The sequence below is a fragment of the Molothrus aeneus genome, chromosome 4, assembly GCF_037042795.1.
Source record: "Molothrus aeneus isolate 106 chromosome 4, BPBGC_Maene_1.0, whole genome shotgun sequence".
NCBI classification, from domain to species: domain Eukaryota; kingdom Metazoa; phylum Chordata; class Aves; order Passeriformes; family Icteridae; genus Molothrus; species Molothrus aeneus.
Window position 1 is genome coordinate 61,967,246 of NC_089649.1, and position 16,967 is coordinate 61,984,212.

Consider the following 16,967-nt stretch of genomic DNA (forward strand, 5'->3'; position numbering starts at 1 on the left):
TTGGTAGTGTGGTATGGCATCTAACCATTAGCGAGTTCCTGGCAATATTGCAGCCTAAAACAATTGTCTCCAGTGCCTCTTGGGTAACAATAACTAATCCTTCCTAAATGATTTGGTGCTTTTTTGAAGTTATTTTTGACATGTAGGCTTTGAGTCATGAGTAGTGCTGTAAGTCACTAATTGAGCCTCAGCAGCATCTAAAAGCACAGCCTGATTTAGGTGCCCCCTCACCAAAACAATGCTCAGACAGGCTTTGTGAGCACATGAGCCTTTCCTCAGGCCCTGTAAAAACTCTTCTGACAGCACTCTCTTGTTCAACAAGTGTATATACAACATAGCATCATACTGTGATTTAACAGTATAGGAATTAAAATCACTCCAGCTAAGATGTTGCTTGTCCTGTTTTTAATGCTGAAAATATATGTATTAGTCTTCTGATAGAGAAGCAACACTGGAATATGCTCAGGCTGGGTTGCTTTACTGGGTCACTGAGAGCTTTTTTATAGTTTTTATTCAGTTAAATGTTTTAAAACTTAGAAGCTGTCAGGATGAGTAATCTTGGAGAAGATGGAAGTGCATTTGCAATGGAGGTTTGCATGATTAATTTTTTATATCAGTTCTCTTCAGGAATTCTGCTTGAGCAGAACTGGTTATGCCAGTTGCTTTTGCAATTGGTGTTTGAAAATGCACAAAGTCAGTCAGATGACAGAACTTCACCAAGAATAACCACTGAAGTTAAGTTCTCTTCTCTCCCAGTAGACTGTAGAACTGAGCTAAGCTTTGCAGCCACTGTTTCTTTCAGAAACTCTTTTCAAGCTTGGCAGAATTACATGTAAATACCATTTATTTGCAGCAACTTTTTTTCCCCCAGTTTTTTTAGTGAATATTCTTCTAAATAAATTCTTTTAAAATTCAAAAAGAAGTCACCAGCATATAATTTGGTTGTCTCTCTCATGTGATCTGTCTTCACAGAACTTGTTTGCATGTGGCCAGTCAAGATTTTGTGTATTGAAAGAATAAGGCATATAGAGGAAAGCCAGATTTTGGCTGTATCCTAGAGACATGTTACAGCTTTCATCCCCAGTGAAATTCCATTGCTTTCTTTTTTTTTTAATATAGTGTATTTATTTTAATTTTCTTTTCTGTAATAGCAAAATCAAATTTTAAGCAGCAAGCTTTGGGGTTTTTTTTTTTTTCCTTTCTAAGTGTGCTTTGACCCTATGAGGGTTGTACAATTTAGCTTTCACTACATGAATTCTAATCAGAGCTGAATGGAATATCTTTATTTTTTTAAGTTTCAGTATTCATAAAATTCAGAACATATAACACTTGAGGCCTTTCAATTACAATCTTTATTCAAAAATTCAGGTCTGAATGTTTTATAATCTCATTTGCTGATAGTCCATGTTGGAATATTTAAAAATTTTAATGGTAGTTCCTTAATAACTAAAAATAACTGGTTTTTAACTTGGGGATTATAATTTTCCCAAATGTTTTTTCTGTAATAATTAGGATATGGCTATATGTGGGGGGTCAACATTCCAGTCAATTAAAATCAGTTGTACTGAAGAGGCTCACTCTGCAACACATGATAAAGTGAAAATGAGCTCTTGAAACCGGAAAATAAATTGCTTGGCTCACAGGTGAGGCTTTGTTATGGGATGAACAGTAAAGCTGATAATATTACTATAGGAAAAGCTTTGTAAGTTGAATTGGGTTAATAATACAATTTTCACTTGATTTAAGCTATAATCCTGGTTGATGAAGAGATTTTATAAAGGTCTGTTTTCTGGCTTGGATCTGTTAGATGGAAAAGAGTTTCAAAGCAACAGCACCCAGCAAGAAATATGGAAAGAATTTACTACAGCCCATGCTTCAAGCAGACAGTGATAAACTCTCCTGTTATAAGCAGTGTGTTTTCTCCAGGTTAAAAAAGGCCCAGAGCAGAAAAGAGTCCCCAGAGTGCTGATGTGTGGAGGTGCTCGTGCAGCTGCACGTGCATGGGTGGAATCTGTGCAGTGTGGGGAGCTGCTGCCTCCTGTCCTGATGGAATCTGTGCAGTGTGGGGAGCTGCTGCCTCCTGTCCTGATGGAATCTGTGCAGTGTGGGGAGCTGCTGCCTCCTGTCCATGTGTAATCTGTGCAGTGTGGGGAGCTGCTGCCTCCTGTCCTGATGGAATCTGTGCAGTGTGGGGAGCTGCTGCCTCCTGTCCTGGGTAAATCTGTGCAGTGTGGGGAGCTGCTGCCTCCTGTCCATGTGTAATCTGTGCAGTGTGGGGAGCTGCTGCCTCCTGTCCTGGTGGAATCTGTGCAGTGTGGGGAGCTGCTGCCTCCTGTCCTGATGGAATCTGTGCAGTGTGGGGAGCTGCTGCCTCCTGTCCTGGTGGAATCTGTGCAGTGTGGGGAGCTGCTGCCTCCTGTCCTGATGGAATCTGTGCAGTGTGGGGAGCTGCTGCCTCCTGTCCTGATGGAATCTGTGCAGTGTGGGGAGCTGCTGCCTCCTGTCCTGGGTAAATCTGTGCAGTGTGGGGAGCTGCTGCCTCCTGTCCTGGGTGAATCTGTGCAGTGTGGGGAGCTGCTGCCTCCTGTCCTGGGTGAATCTGTGCAGTGTGGGGAGCTGCTGCCTCCTGTCCTGGGTGAATCTGTGCAGTGTGGGGAGCTGCTGCCTCCTGTCCTGGGTGAATCTGTGCAGTGTGGGGAGCTGCTGCCTCCTGTCCTGATGGAATCTGTGCAGTGTGGGGAGCTGCTGCCTCCTGTCCTGATGGAATCTGTGCAGTGTGGGGAGCTGCTGCCTCCTGTCCTGATGGAATCTGTGCAGTGTGGGGAGCTGCTGCCTCCTGTCCTGATGGAATCTGTGCAGTGTGGGGAGCTGCTGCCTCCTGTCCTGGGTAAATCTGTGCAGTGTGGGGAGCTGCTGCCTCCTGTTCCAGATGGAATCTGTGCAGTGTGGGGAGCTGCTGCCTCCTGTCCTGGGTAAATCTGTGCAGTGTGGGGAGCTGCTGCCTCCTGTTCCAGGTGGAATCTGTGCAGTGTGAGGAGCTGCTGCCTCCTGTCCTGGGTGAATCTGTGCAGTGTGGGGAGCTGCTGCCTCCTGTTCCAGGTGGAATCTGTGCAGTGTGGGGAGCTGCTGCCTCCTGTCCTGGGTGAATCTGTGCAGTGTGGGGAGCTGCTGCCTCCTGTTTCACATCCACATCTGCAGCCTCTGCTGATGGCCCACAGTGCTAAAAATACAGAGCTTTTCTGAGCCTTGCTTTGCTGCATTCCCATGGCCCCTTTAAGGCCTTTGGAGGGGAAGTAGTTGGTTCAAGCTGGCTGCTGGTTGTGGCAGGAGCCAGAGGTGCAGCTCTGGATAGAGCACTGTCTCCTGTTTGTGCAGAGCTTGTCTTTGGGTAGCCTGGGTGTGTCATTGTGACTGATGGCTATAGCTGCCAATGGGGTGAGTGTTTGTATATAGACTTCACTGCCACTTTGAAGCTAGAAAATGTGTAGTGCCTATTTTGTGTTCTGCATGAGAAGTCCAAGGGTGAAAATGAGTCACTTCCCATGTTCTCCACTGTTGGGTTCATTTCTTTTTGTCAGCCTTCAGAAAGGCAGGATTTAGATCTGTGTGGTAGAGTTCCTTTTTTTTAACAGGAAGCAAGTGCAGTGTAAGAAGGTATAGTTAGAAAGTTAGTCTAACCTATGTCTATTATTGTTACATTCCCTGGAAATAAAGGTGTAACTAACTTCCTTACTTAACAATTATAACCCAAAACTTGCAAGTTGCCTTAATGCACAGCTCTTTTGTATCTTTCCTTCTGATCCAGTTACAAATACCTTTATTTTATTGTATCATATGTAAAGGGCATCTAACTTTTGTGAAGGCAAAAAAAGAAACCTATTATGTCAGTGATGTCCTAAAAAGTCTTTTCTTTTTCCCCAACAAGAGCAGTAATAAATAGATCATTCAGCAATTCCAGTGTGTTGCCCTTGTCCTGTCTTGAAAATCTGCCTAAAACAAACATACTATCATATTTAAACAGAAAAAGCAAGAGTAGTTGCTTCCATTCACAGTAAATGAAAGCTATGTCAGGATGATTGTTCCTGAGTATTTTAATAATAAAAGCATTTAATATCACCCAGTCAAGTATCATAATCTAGCAAGGTATAGCTGACAAAGTGCTGCTTTTGATGCTGTTGGAACCTCTTCCCATATGTTAACAACATGTGAAAGTACAAAATATGTTACAAGCATTAGACTAATAGAAAACAGGTTTGAGTATTGGTTTAAATAGCTATGACAAGCTACAAAGTGTTTTTGAAATCCTTTTTCAGATTTAAAGCTTTTATTTTAGCTTTCTCACTCTCTACAATGCCTTGTAAATTGTGGGTATCAAAAGCCCTGGAAGATGGAGGGATCCTGAAGAGGTGTAGCAGGCAGTGTTGGAGGATAAGTATCTGCCTTCAGGAGGGGAGATACTAAATAGAAGGACAAGCTTGCTTAGTTGGTGCTGCAGTTACAGTGTCAGCTGCTGGTCTCTGCTGCAGGGTCTGTTTCAGTGCTGGTGGCATGTTTGGGGAAAGTGCAGGAACTTTGAAGTTGTTCCCTTTGTCTCAATAGGGACAGTTACTTTGTAGACCAAGTTGATAATTAGCATTAACTGGAATATGAATGCTGATAGCACAAGATTATTTTTAAATGCAGGAAGCCACAAATTCCTGGAAAAATGATCAACTTTTGAGTACCAAATACACAACTCTTTCTAATCCCAAAATTTCAATGCCAAGATTATAACTATTGAGGACAGCTGATACATCAGTGGAAGTTTGTTCTCAATTATGTTAAGTAAGAATCCATCATGCAGCTGGTATTTGTGTTTCTTCCAGTGGTAATAGAAAGATACTTAAACACTTATTCCTTTGTGTAGGCAGTAAGTTTTTTTCCATGTAGTAACCTTCCACTGGCAACACACAGGAGGCTTTCAGAGTCCCCCCTCCCCTCATGGGTTTTTGAATGAAAATAGATGTCTGAAGAGAGCAAGCCTGGAAATAACCCCATGTGCCTTTGGCTGTTGCATTGCACAAACACTTGGCAAAACATTGCTGTGAAGCAGAGCTGGCAATAAATCTTTGAAAGCAGGTGTGTAGCCCCTAAATATTGTGTTAGAACTGCCTATTCTAACTGGAGACTGGAACATTTCCATTGCTGACATGTAAAATTCAGAAAGCTTTGCTAGACTTCATTGTGCTAATTGTGTGTTAAGCAGAAGCAAGCTCCCAAGAAACTCGACCCAAAGGTTTTCTTTGTCTGTCTTCCAGTTTATACATCTTATACTTCATCTAAAATTAAAGAATGGGGATAGATACAGGTTTTGAAAGGCTAACTCTTACCATGCTCACTAGCACCAACAAATAAAGCTGATTTTCTTTAGCTCTGCAAAATGAATGGAGGTACTGTGTGTTGGTGGAAACCCTGAACACACAGTACCTGAAGAAATGGATGTAAGGATTTTGAAAAGCCAGACTGGTGCTTTTTCCTGAAGTGTCTTTCTGAAGGAAGACTAGCCAATTTTATGTTCTCATTCTCTCTCTGAGGATTCTTGGTCCTATTTTTTACCATGATTTTATTGCAATTTTTTCATGCCTGTCAGTATTTTCACATAATTTTCTTGTGCTCTATTGAGAACATGTCACTTGAGCATGACAAAGTTCAGTGGAAACAGCTTCATGAATATTAAAGCCTGAAAATAGTCATCACTTTAAGCCACACTACGAAGGTATGTTGCCCTCCTTCATATATTATATTTGTGTGTAGCTTTAAAAAACTACAATTTCTTCTTGTCAAGACTGAACTTTAAGTTGTGAAGATGATTGTATTCAGGAACATTTACATTTTTTATAGGGTTTTTTTTTGTAAAATAATGAATACACAAGGATCTGGCCAAGTGATGAGAGAAAACGTGGTGCACACTCAGTATAAGTACAAAAGAAGCTTTTATTAAACATGTAAGAAATTGCCATCCGTAATGGCTTCTAAGGTAATTTCAGGGATTAGAGAAGCAAACATGGGTGGAGAAAAACACTCAGAGGTTTTGATGCAGTCGACTTATTTCCTTATTTTTCTGTAATTTCCAAGGGCAGACAAGCATTAAACTTAGAGGTCTGATACCCTTAAAGATACCCAAGTCTCGATGAGGAAGCAGAAGGGAGATAAGCAGGGAGATTGAAAACCAGGGGAGAAGTAGAATGTGGTTAAAAGTATCAAGTGAAGTATCTTTCCCTACTCCAATATGGTGTATGTGCTGGAGTCAGGGAGGTAGATACAAGTGGACACATACTTACCTACAAAGCAACTGTTTGCAAACAAAACAGTGACTGTGTGCTATGGGGGGTCTCTGAACAGCATAAAATGCAAATGTGCATTGCAAAGTAGGTGGCATTCCTGGGGGACTTCTGCACTGTGTTGAATATTACAAGTATTGGTATTTGCAACTGATTTGAGAACTTGCAAGATGAAATGTGATATTTCTGTGACTCCTTTCCTCTATATCCTGGAATTAATCTGGATTTTTGGCCATTTCAGAGTGGTGTTAGCATCAGGTTGATGTGGCATGGAGAGTCCTTTTATTTTAGTGTCTCTTAGAATGAGAGAGACAGTTCTAACGTGATCTTCAGCCACAGTAAAGAAGGGTTGAGACTAGATAGGAAAGGTTGGTTTTCTTCTGCAACATCAGCACTAATGTGAAATGGCAGAAGAAAAAGTTGCTGAGAGTTTATGTGGAAGGGTATGATGCTGACCCTACACAGATAATAAAGGTGGAGAGATCAGTGAGTAGTCATACAGTTTAAGTAAAGTTACATTTTCACATTAAGTCCATATCCAGTGGAATTCCAGTCCCTGGAAGTAATGTTAATGGGATGTGTTGAAAGCAGGTGTTTATAGTGTTTTATTCTGGCAGATGCTCACAAGAAAATAGCAGTAAAATAAAACAACCATTTAGCTTGTGTTTTCTTGTTCAGACATTTCCCAGATGCTTGTCCTGCTGGAGGCCTTTCCTGCAGATGTTTCCATTTGATTAACACTGCAGTGTACCAGATAGTGTCAGTACCTAGGGAAAGTGTGCACACTTTTGTATGTGCAGATTAAATGGTGTCCTTTGCAGGGTTCTAAGCAGGAGGGTGTTGTTGTTTTGTTGTTACTGTGACTTATGCTGGAGTCACTTGTAACATTACACTGCACAATCTGATTGAAGATCCTGCTTTTGACAGTAAAAAGCTGTTCTTAAACAAAATGGTTCATGGTATGCTTTGTCTCTGAGTACTTCAAGTATTTTCCTTCCTTTTGTTTTTTTTTAATGAAGCATGTCACTCTATATAACCAAAACCCGCTTAAATTATTTACATATAGCACAAGCGAAATGTGAACCCTGAGGGTGAGAACCACCTGATACATAGCACGTTGAATGATTAGAGGCAACAAATCAGCAAGCTGTTATTCTTTCTTGGAAGAATTTACCTGCCCTTGTCTATGCTAAGGTTTTAAATGTTCCTTAATCTAAACCTTGCTCAAAATATGATGTTATAAAAATACGTATATGGAAAAATTGTTAAAATAGTCCAGTGGCTGGAGCACAGGACTGAAAAACAGAGTATGTGGCTTCTCACTCTTTTGCTTTACTCGTAACCTTCTGTAACATGTCTGGATTATTTTATCCATTTAACTTTAGTGTGATTGGGTGGGATCACATCAGTTGCCAGCCCAGGTTGTGTATTCCCTGTAATCTGCAAAGAAAAGTAGCTGCTTCCCAGGGGAAATGAGGAACATTTCAGAGCACTTGAAATGATGCCTACAAATAGTGGGAGGTTTTCCTCACAGCCTGGCCATAGTATCTTATCTTATCTTATCTTTTACATTGCTTAGGCATTCCTAATTTGTAAAGTATAGAACAGGAGAATGCTGTAGTACTAAAGATGAGAAGGATGTCCTGGTGGAAGATAAAACTCCGTAGAGATGTTATTACTGCCAAATTCTGTCATGTCATTGCTATCTTCTGCTCATATCCTTTCTTTAATGTAAGAGGATTAAACATAAATGTATACACATACAGAGAGCTGTGTAAAGCAAGTAGGGCTGATGGATTTTGAACCATTAGTTATTTGTGGAGCTTGGCTGATCACTAAACTGTACCGGTTGAGCGTGCAATTCTGATTTCTCAGGTTGTTAGATCAGTAACTAATAAATTAATTGCATTTCAGAATAGTTCTGTACTGGTTTTAAAGTTAGATCCCTAAGAAATTGTTTGACAGTGTAATATCTGAACTCAGAAGTATGTATTCTCCATTAAGTTTTGAAGGATAGTCTCATAATCTGGTCTTTGCCTGAGGTTTCAGTCTCCTTAAATTCTCTTTGGTCATTGTATATGTAAGGGTCTTTATTAAAATTATTACTTTGTGGCCTGGTGCCATGTGAAGAATTGGATCTTAAGTTTCCCAGCCCAAAGATCATAACAAATTTCATGATCTGGTAGTCCTGCTGCATGTTCCTTTCCTTTCCTTTTCCTTTCACGTTTACATTGCCCCACAGCAGGCATTGCAGAGTAACCAAACTAATGGAACAGAACAGAAGGTGTGGGTTTGGTGGTGTCATTTCCCCAGTGCAGCATATTGCAAGTCACATTGCTGATTAATGGTGGCACAGAAATGGTGTGAGGGGCCAGAAGGGGGGTGGGGGGCAGTGGAGAGCTGGGTGTGCACCAGCTGAAATTTGTCTGGTAAAACTATTTTATTTAGAAAAGGGAAGAGATTTCAGATGGAGATGCATTAGACAGTCATGAAACAATGGAAGGGAACATTGAAGCACTGTTGAGGTAGTGGTAAGACTTAAAAACCAGGAAAAAATAGTTTTCTCTTTGCTTGTGCAATTCTGGTCCAGTTCTTAATTCATATGCTGGGTGAGGCCAGTGGAAAAAATAAAATGTAATTGAATCTTGTACACTACCTGTTTAAGTAGTTTCAGATACTGTTGTAAATGCAGCAACCTAAAAATAGTGACTGCTACCAACTCTAACATGTGGCCAGCTGTGGTTTGAGTTACAGGGAGTACTTAACTTTTTACCCTGTGTTACCAGGCATCCCTTTCTCCCAGTCTGCTTTGCAGAAGAGCTGCAATATAATTCTATTTTCAGTGTGAAAGCACAGACATGTACTGCAGGAATACCACTGCCCATCCAAGGGTGCTCTTCCTCAGGAGCTGCTTTTTGCCTATGTTAACAACTATACTTTACATTAATGTTTTTTTGATATATGTGGTAACTTAGCCTGTAGTGCTTTGCATGGGCTGTGTTGACTTTTGCTTTGACATGAGATGTTTGGATGGCAGGTGTCTGCAACTAATTGGCATTGGTGGGAATGGAGCTGAGATACTTTTAAACAGTGAGCTGTTCTGTATTTGGCATTGTATCACTGAATCTGTGAAATAGATGCGAAATCACAGGTTGAAAACAATAGCTGATATAGCACCTAGCAATTCTGAGAAAATAATTTAGCTTCTGCAAATCCGCCCTTAGAAAGCAGAATACTTAAGTGACTGCTTGTTTTCAGATCAGTCCTTGCTAATAATTTTGGGATTGAGGATCAGACTTTGATAAAGATCATGAGCTGGCAGCTGTACCCCACAGCTAGTGATGCTTAAGAATATGAAATCCTTAGTGCAGAGCTGAGAAAATGGCAACGCTTGCAGGTCAATAGATAATATTTTAAAATGCAAGTCTACCAAAGATGAAGCCACAGCAACTTGGGTGTCTCTACTGAGTTAAATGACAGAGCCTTTGGACAAATTAAAATTAATGTTGATATTCTATCTGGATTGAGGCAACATATTTAGCAAGAGGTAATGTGGAAGTTGTCCGAACTGTAGAAGGGATTTATATATCTATCTCATAGAGCTATCAGAGGTGGACAGAGCATGAGTGGTACTGAAAAGATGTTTATGCTGTAGGGAAGTATTGCATCCTTCGGCACTGATGTAGGGGTTGGTGAGTTTTAGCTGCTCTTGCACCTCGGACAGGTACCGAGGCTGTCTCAGCAAGCCACAAAGCAGGACTCGGTACAAGCAAACGCCTGGCTTGGAACCAGGGACGCGGGGAGGGGAAGCGGTAGTGTGGGAAAGCAGAGGAGAGCGATGTCACTGTTTGAGGAACGCAGCTGCGTCCTGAGGGCACCCGTAATGCCGAGCTGACAAAGACTGCGGCTAATGCAGACGAGCTTGTGCGAGGCTTGGGTTGTCCGTCACGGCCCCGGATCCGCACCGGGCAGGGTCGGGCTGCCGGGGCGGCCCGAGAGGCGGGAGGCGTGTGCCAGGCGGTGCCGTGCGTGCCCAGGCAGCGCTGGGCGAGGCGGAGAGAAGCGATGCTGTGCGGCGGCTCCGCGGGTGATTAGCGCGGCTGGCGGGGCGGGGCGGCCCGGCCGGACCCACCCGCGGGAGGCGGCCCGGGCGGGGCGGGCGGGCGGCCCGCGAGGCCGTGCGGGCCCGGGCGGCGGGAGCCAGGCCCGCGGTGCGGGGCGGGCAATGGGGCTCCGGCGCCGCCGCCCGTGAGGGACCGCAGCGTTCATGGTGAGCGGAGCGGGGCAGCTGCGGGGAGCGGGAGTCGGGGCAGGCGGGATGGGCGGGCGCGGACTTGAACGCTTGTGGGTGAACCCGGCCTCGTCCGCTTCTCAGTCGCCGCACCGAGTCCGGGGGAGAAGCAGCTAACCGGGAAGGGGATTCTCTTTGTGCGGGGCGGGGCTCCGCCGGGATGGAAGGCGGCAGCGCAGCTCTGCCGGGTGTTCGGGGTGTCGGAGCGTGGGGGCTGCAGGCTGGAACCCGGCTGGAATCCCGGCCATCGCTCCTGCCCTGCCCTGCTGCCGCCCCTGGAGCCAGAGTCCCGCAGCCTGGCGTCTGCCGCTCCGGCAGCCAGCATGAATATTTCATATTCGGCTCTGTCGGAAAGTGGCTGCCTTTAAACACGCAGGGCCAAAACAAGATGACCTTGATAGAGCAGTTTGTGTTATTGTAGGTTCAGTTCTGCTGTGCTGCTGGTGCCTGGGGAGCCTTGGGGCGTGTGGGAAGTCCCACAGCGCTCTCCCGGGTAGAGCAGTCGATCTTTGAGCGCTTGCCCTGGGTTCTAGTGGGTTATTTGTGTCTCTCGGCAGAGATTGTTGAGGATCCCTTTGGTTTGTCTTTTTTGAAGAATCGCATAGGATCACCACAGTCAGAGCTTCTTGCATTTTAACTGCAAAGCTGGCAGGTTCCACCCAGAATTAAACTTGGTTTCAGGAGGCGTGTTTCTGTGGGCTTTCTTTGTTTAGTTTGGATTATTTAAATCAGTGCTTTAATCTACAGCACGCTTTTAATAGAACATCTTCAAACCCTTGTTCAGCTCTTGTGAACAGCTAAAGGCGAAACCTGGAAGAAAGCCTAAATGATCCCAGTGATAAGGCTGTATTTTAAGTCGTAAACGGTCAGCTCATCCTAAGTTGATCCTAAAATTAACTTGTAACTGTATCAGGTTAGTAACCCCTAATTGCAGCATTTAAACATATCCTGAATTATTTGTACCTGTGAGAGATTTGAGTCTGGTTTAAAAGAAAAAGCTTAAAATGACCTATTGTGTAGCTCAGCCTATTGCAATCTGCCTGTATGTGCAAATACTTGCACTTGCTCAGTCAGCAGATACTCTTAATATGAGTTTGTGGAGGCTTCAGTGTGCTTCATTGCTGTATCATACATTGTGCTCTGAAATTGCATTCTCTTCTCACTGGGGTAAAAGATAATTTTCATGAACTTCTGTTTTCTGTGAATTTTGGGATATTTGGTTTTTGTGGGTTTTGGGGGGGGGGGAACTGGGGTAGGAGGTTTTGTTTTGTTGGTGGTTTTTTTGTTTTTTTTTTTTTTTTTTTTTAATTTTCCCATAATAAAAAGCAGTCTTGTAGATAATATCACAAGAGGACATTTTTATTCTTTTTTGGCTACCACTGAAAAGGATGAAATTGGTACAAAGGAATCATACTTGTAATCTGATCAAATGTGCCACTCCCATTTTTGTGCTGGTCTGGCTTTTTTTACTGTAGGATAGTGCTGAGTAGAACACCAGTGAATACTTGCTGAAATGCAGGGTGGGCTTTGGCTCTTCTGGGAGGTTTGCGTAATGGCCCCAATGTGCTGATACTGTAACTAGCATCCATATTTAGAAATAAAACATTTTCTTAATCAAGAAATTCTTGTAAGGAGATGTGTAGTGCTGATCTGGAGAACTTTTTGCTTAGCTGAAAGGGATTTCCAAATCAATTTGGGTGTTCAGAATAAAATTCCCATTGAAGCCCAGTGTGGATATTCTTTTCTCACTTTCCAAAAGCAATTTTGCTCTCCAGTTGGCTTTCAGTGAAAGAAGACCCTGAATATAATTTTCATAAGTCAAAATTAAGCAGCTTTTCTGGAACTTCTGCTATAATAAACAATGGGTGCATATGTTTTAATGTCAAATTCTGAGATGCTTTAGGGAGTAAGAGAGGTTAATATTTGACTATGTTAATTTGTGAAAAAGGGCTCATTAAAAAAATCAGTCTCTTAATAGAAACTGGGAGAAAGAAAAGCCATTTGCTTCATTGCTATCAGCACAGTGGATTTACTCTGCAGCTGGTGCAGCTGAAGCCCATTATGATGGTGCACTTACACACTGGTTGCTCTCAGTTGTTTGCTGGTGCAAGTGACCAGTGTAAACCTGTGCTTTCTGAATATGCTCTCTACCTCAGTACCTTTTTTATAGTATGATTTTGCTTATTTTCTTTCTGGAGGTTTTTTTTGGTGAATGGCTTTGTCAGCAGGAGCACTGTCCCTTTACTTGACAAGCTAAATGCTAGTCCGTAGTTTAAATGCATTTTCCTTGGTTCTTTTCCTTGTTTTCCAACTGATGTCATGCATAGCGGTATTAGCTGGTATTAATGAGCCAGACATTCCGAATTCATGACCATGTTTCCCATTACAGCAATGTAGTCATCATAGGATTGATTGTTGAGGCAGTGCCCAGTTAATAGACAAGGAAAAATAGGGATTTTGTGTGTCCTGAGGGCTGCACAGACCTGTATCCATGAGTCCCACGGAAGTAGTTTGAATGAGGATTGAACTGTACAACACAGAGTAGAAGACCAAGGCTGTGTTGGTCCACATTCATTATATCATGACTTGTTTTCATCCATCGCCTTTTTTAAGATGTGATTTGAGACAGCCTTTCTGGAAGGGATGGATCCTGTTTTAGTTGCCGAAAGAACATCACTGGTTGGAAACGCTGTATCTATTGCCCAAGAAAGTTTTGCTGAAATGGAGAGGTTAGGTTGAGAGAAAGAGAGCAGAACCATCTGAGGAACTCTTTGTGCTAGCAGGAAAAGGTGTGTGGCTGGAGCACTCTTCATAGTGCTCATTGATAGTGCACATTTGTGTTTTTCTAAATTTTATTTTAATAGAAATGGAATAAAAAAGTTGTGCATTAAAGCCTTTGAGTTTTGGAAGTGGCAAGAATCATTATAAAGCTTAATGTAGAAGTAACTACATATACTGTGGATGTGATTTTTCCTTAGGACTGTTTGACCATGTTTGTTGTTTGTGTATCACTGATACTTTGCATATTTAATGTTTGCTGTAATACTTCAAGCACTGAAGTACATGGAAATTGTGTAAAGGTTGTTTTATCCCATTCGGTTATGGTTTTAGTATACTTTCTTTTAAACCAGTGTTTGTAGGAAAAGTAAAAATAAAATGGTGCCTGAATGCCAAGTCCTCTCCTGCAGGTCAGGGTGATGCAGTAATTAAGGGTAGAAGGACCTTGAGGGGTGAACTCTCCTCTCAGGACAGAGTCTGCTTTAACCAGGTTCTCAGGGCTCATCCCCTGAGCTTGAAATGCTTTCAAGGTTGGGAATTGTGTCACAAGGCAACTTGTCCCAGTGCTCGCCTCCTCTCCCTACAAAGCCTCTTCCTCTGGAGGCTGAGCAAGCCTGGTTCTCTTGGCCTCTCTTCATGAGGCACTTGCTCCACACCCTGACATCTCAGTGCCTCTCTGCTAGCCTTGCTCCAGTGTGTCAGTGTCTGATTACAGACACAGGTTAACATGTTATGATCTACTGTGATTTAGGATTGTCCAAGGCATTGTACCAAGTGTGGTCTTTGTTTTTTTCTCTCCCCATCGTTGAGCTGTTGCGTATGAAAACAGCTTGTGTAGGAGAAATCTTACAATGAGATTTTAAGATATGGAGCTTGTGGTCACTTTTTACTTTAGTTTGAAAACAGTGTAAATTAATAAAAATTTAAATAGGTCCTATTTTTGTGCCTCAGAAAGTACCTGCTGTTTGTAAACTCCTTAGTAATACTTTGGAAAAGCAGGCTGTCAGCCAGAGGAACTTAAGATGTGTTTACAAACAGAAAGAATGGAAAAAACCATCAAGATTCACTCCTGAACATAAATTTTGTTTATGGTATTTTCAGTGTTGAGGTTGCTCTAGTTGAAAAGCTTCAAAGGGACTGTAGTAGGGCTGAGATGTGAAAACATTGTCTTGAAAAGTTTTCTAGATCCCTTTTTAAATTCTCAAGTGCATCATCTTGGTGCTCTGCACTCATGTAAGTTTCCCTGTCTTTTTCTTCTCTAGGAATATGAAGAAAAAACTGGACGAGCTCAGAGACCACTCTCTCCTAAACAGAATGTGAGGAAGAATCTTGATTTTGAACCACTCTCCACTACAGCACTTATTTTAGAGGACCGACCAGCGTAAGTTTTGGAAGTGCCACAGTGAGGGTCTCTTTAAAACCTAGCAAGTATTTTCTAACTCAGTGTATTTACTTACTCTAACTTCAACAGATAATTTAAAATCTAAAGTAGATTTTTTTTTCAGACTAGTGAATATGAAATTGGGGTGATTATGAGAAAAATTATTCAAACAGAAAGAACTTCATTTTATAATAAAAGCAATGGCTTTTTGTGAAGGGAGTTAATTAGGATAGCAGAGCTTTTGTTTTGAGTAATTCTACCTCCTTAACATGATTAAGGGATTTTTATTTTCCATGAGATAACCTAAGCATAAAAACAAAACTATTATATGCTAAAGAAATTGAGAAGCAAGAATACAATGTCCTGTTTACACAGAGAAAGGCCACACTTCCATAAATAATGAAACAGTATAGTGATTGCTCTGCAGGGAGTTCAGCATCACATTTTAAGGGTTGTCAAGCACTTGATGAGTTGTTTCATACCTTTTACTGCAAGGAGATTTTTGCATATGCAGAGTGACTCCAAAGCGATTTACCAGCAGCTGCTTTACCGTGTTTTTCTCCTGAATTACACAAATTCAGTCATGCTTAGTCAGTTTATGATTATGAATGTAAACTGGCTTTATGGCCATGACATCTGCATTTTTAGTATAGCTGTGCATTGATGTGAAGAACTGGCATAACATAGATCTGTGTTTTCATCAACACAAACTTGTATAGGAAATGCTCACATCCAAGTAGTCTAATTGTAGGGTTACTTAAAGAACTTTCTGGCTTGGCTGATGGACTGTGTGGCAAGACATTGGGAGATGTAGAAAAGTATAAGAGTGATTATTTGTTATAGCAGGCTTTATTATGTCTAACTGGAAACAAAGTGTACTAGGTTATCTGTTGTATTTAAAACTTGTCTATTAAAAATCTCTTTTTTGTGGGGTAATCTGAGTAGTACAGTGTTCAGACAAGATGAACTTAGTGTTACATTACAGGGAATGTTCAGATTTTGCTTTCTTTCCTAGTGTTGATAGAGTGGGGAACTTGTAGCAGAAAAGTATTTTTAAAATTGAAGACAATTGAAGCATCACTTCTTTCATCTAATGGGAAAACTGCTCTGGACAGCAGTGCTGTTATCTGACTCTTATTAAGGAATCTTTTTTTCATTGTTTACCTACACTTTGTATATTATTTTTTATGTTTGCCTATTAGTCTTTGAGTAGTTCCCTTTTTAAGACTTCGGACAGAAAAGTGGTGTGAGATTATTTTTTTTTTTCAAAATACCTGCTCTTGATTTCACCCTCGTTTGTAGGGCTTAGGTAAAACTTCACAGTAAAAAAATCAATAAATATTCCATAGTGCCTCTAGCTTCAACTGGAAAAAGCATTAGTTGAATTTTAATAGATACTAAACACCATCTCACATGTTTGTTGGCAATGTTAAGATATAGAGCCAATAATTTGTGTGGTAGAATTTAAGTTAGCAATACTTGACTTTTTTCATCTGGTTTTCCTTTCCAAACTTCCCCTAACTTAAATAATTTCTAAGGACTTGGATTTTAAAAATGGATGCAGATCGATTTACCAAAGTGAAGATGGATAAAGAGTTGATTGGTCTCTCTGGTTAACAAACCAACATTTCACCAAAGTGAAAATTTACTTTTGTTTTTCTACTAACAACCTTGATTTGTAAAAATACTCATGGGCCTGTATGACATACTTATGTGTACGTTACAGGCACTGTGGTTACATAAATAGTAATGCATTCTAACTGTTAATGGTGTTGGGGGCTGTCAGCTGCCTGATGTGTGACACATGGAAACAGTGTCACACATCAGGCAGGATGGAACATGAAAGTGAATTTTTGCATAGCTTTTCTATTAATGAAAGATATATACTGTTCTAGGAACAAAATACAGTGTTCTACAATACAGAACAAAATAGTTAGTCATTTCCTGTTTTGATGTTTTGCTGATGCTGTAGCTGTAAGAGATACATATGGTTATGTTCATTACAAATAGGATTAGCTGAAAGGTCGTGTGTTCTGACATATGAACACATGCATTTGTATGGCAGAGCCTTCATCACAAATCAAAATGTTTTGTTAGTATTAAAAAATGGAGAATATTGAGGATGACTCCAGTGCCACTTGTTGCTCTAGAAGAGAAGGGAAGGAGTTAACTCTTTAAAATAGAAATGGAGTTTCAG

At 41.5% G+C, this 16,967-nt stretch overlaps 1 protein-coding gene across 3 annotated transcripts in view; it reads left to right on the forward strand.

The window, feature by feature from the left end:
- The window catches only part of TBC1D14 (TBC1 domain family member 14), a 64,589-nt gene that overhangs the window by 22,816 nt on the left and 24,806 nt on the right, over positions 1-16,967 (forward strand). Inside the window, exons 1-2 of one of the 3 annotated variants that reach the window (XM_066548655.1) lie at positions 10,325-10,407; positions 14,652-14,770. Coding sequence is in view for 2 of the 3 variants with exons in the window: in XM_066548654.1 (XP_066404751.1) it covers positions 10,588-10,590; positions 14,652-14,770 (122 nt within the window). In the remaining variant the exon portion in view is untranslated. Of the gene's footprint in view, positions 1-10,324; positions 10,408-10,483; positions 10,591-14,651; positions 14,771-16,967 lie in introns of those variants that run through there. The other 2 variants (XM_066548654.1, XM_066548653.1) reach the window with 2 other exon arrangements.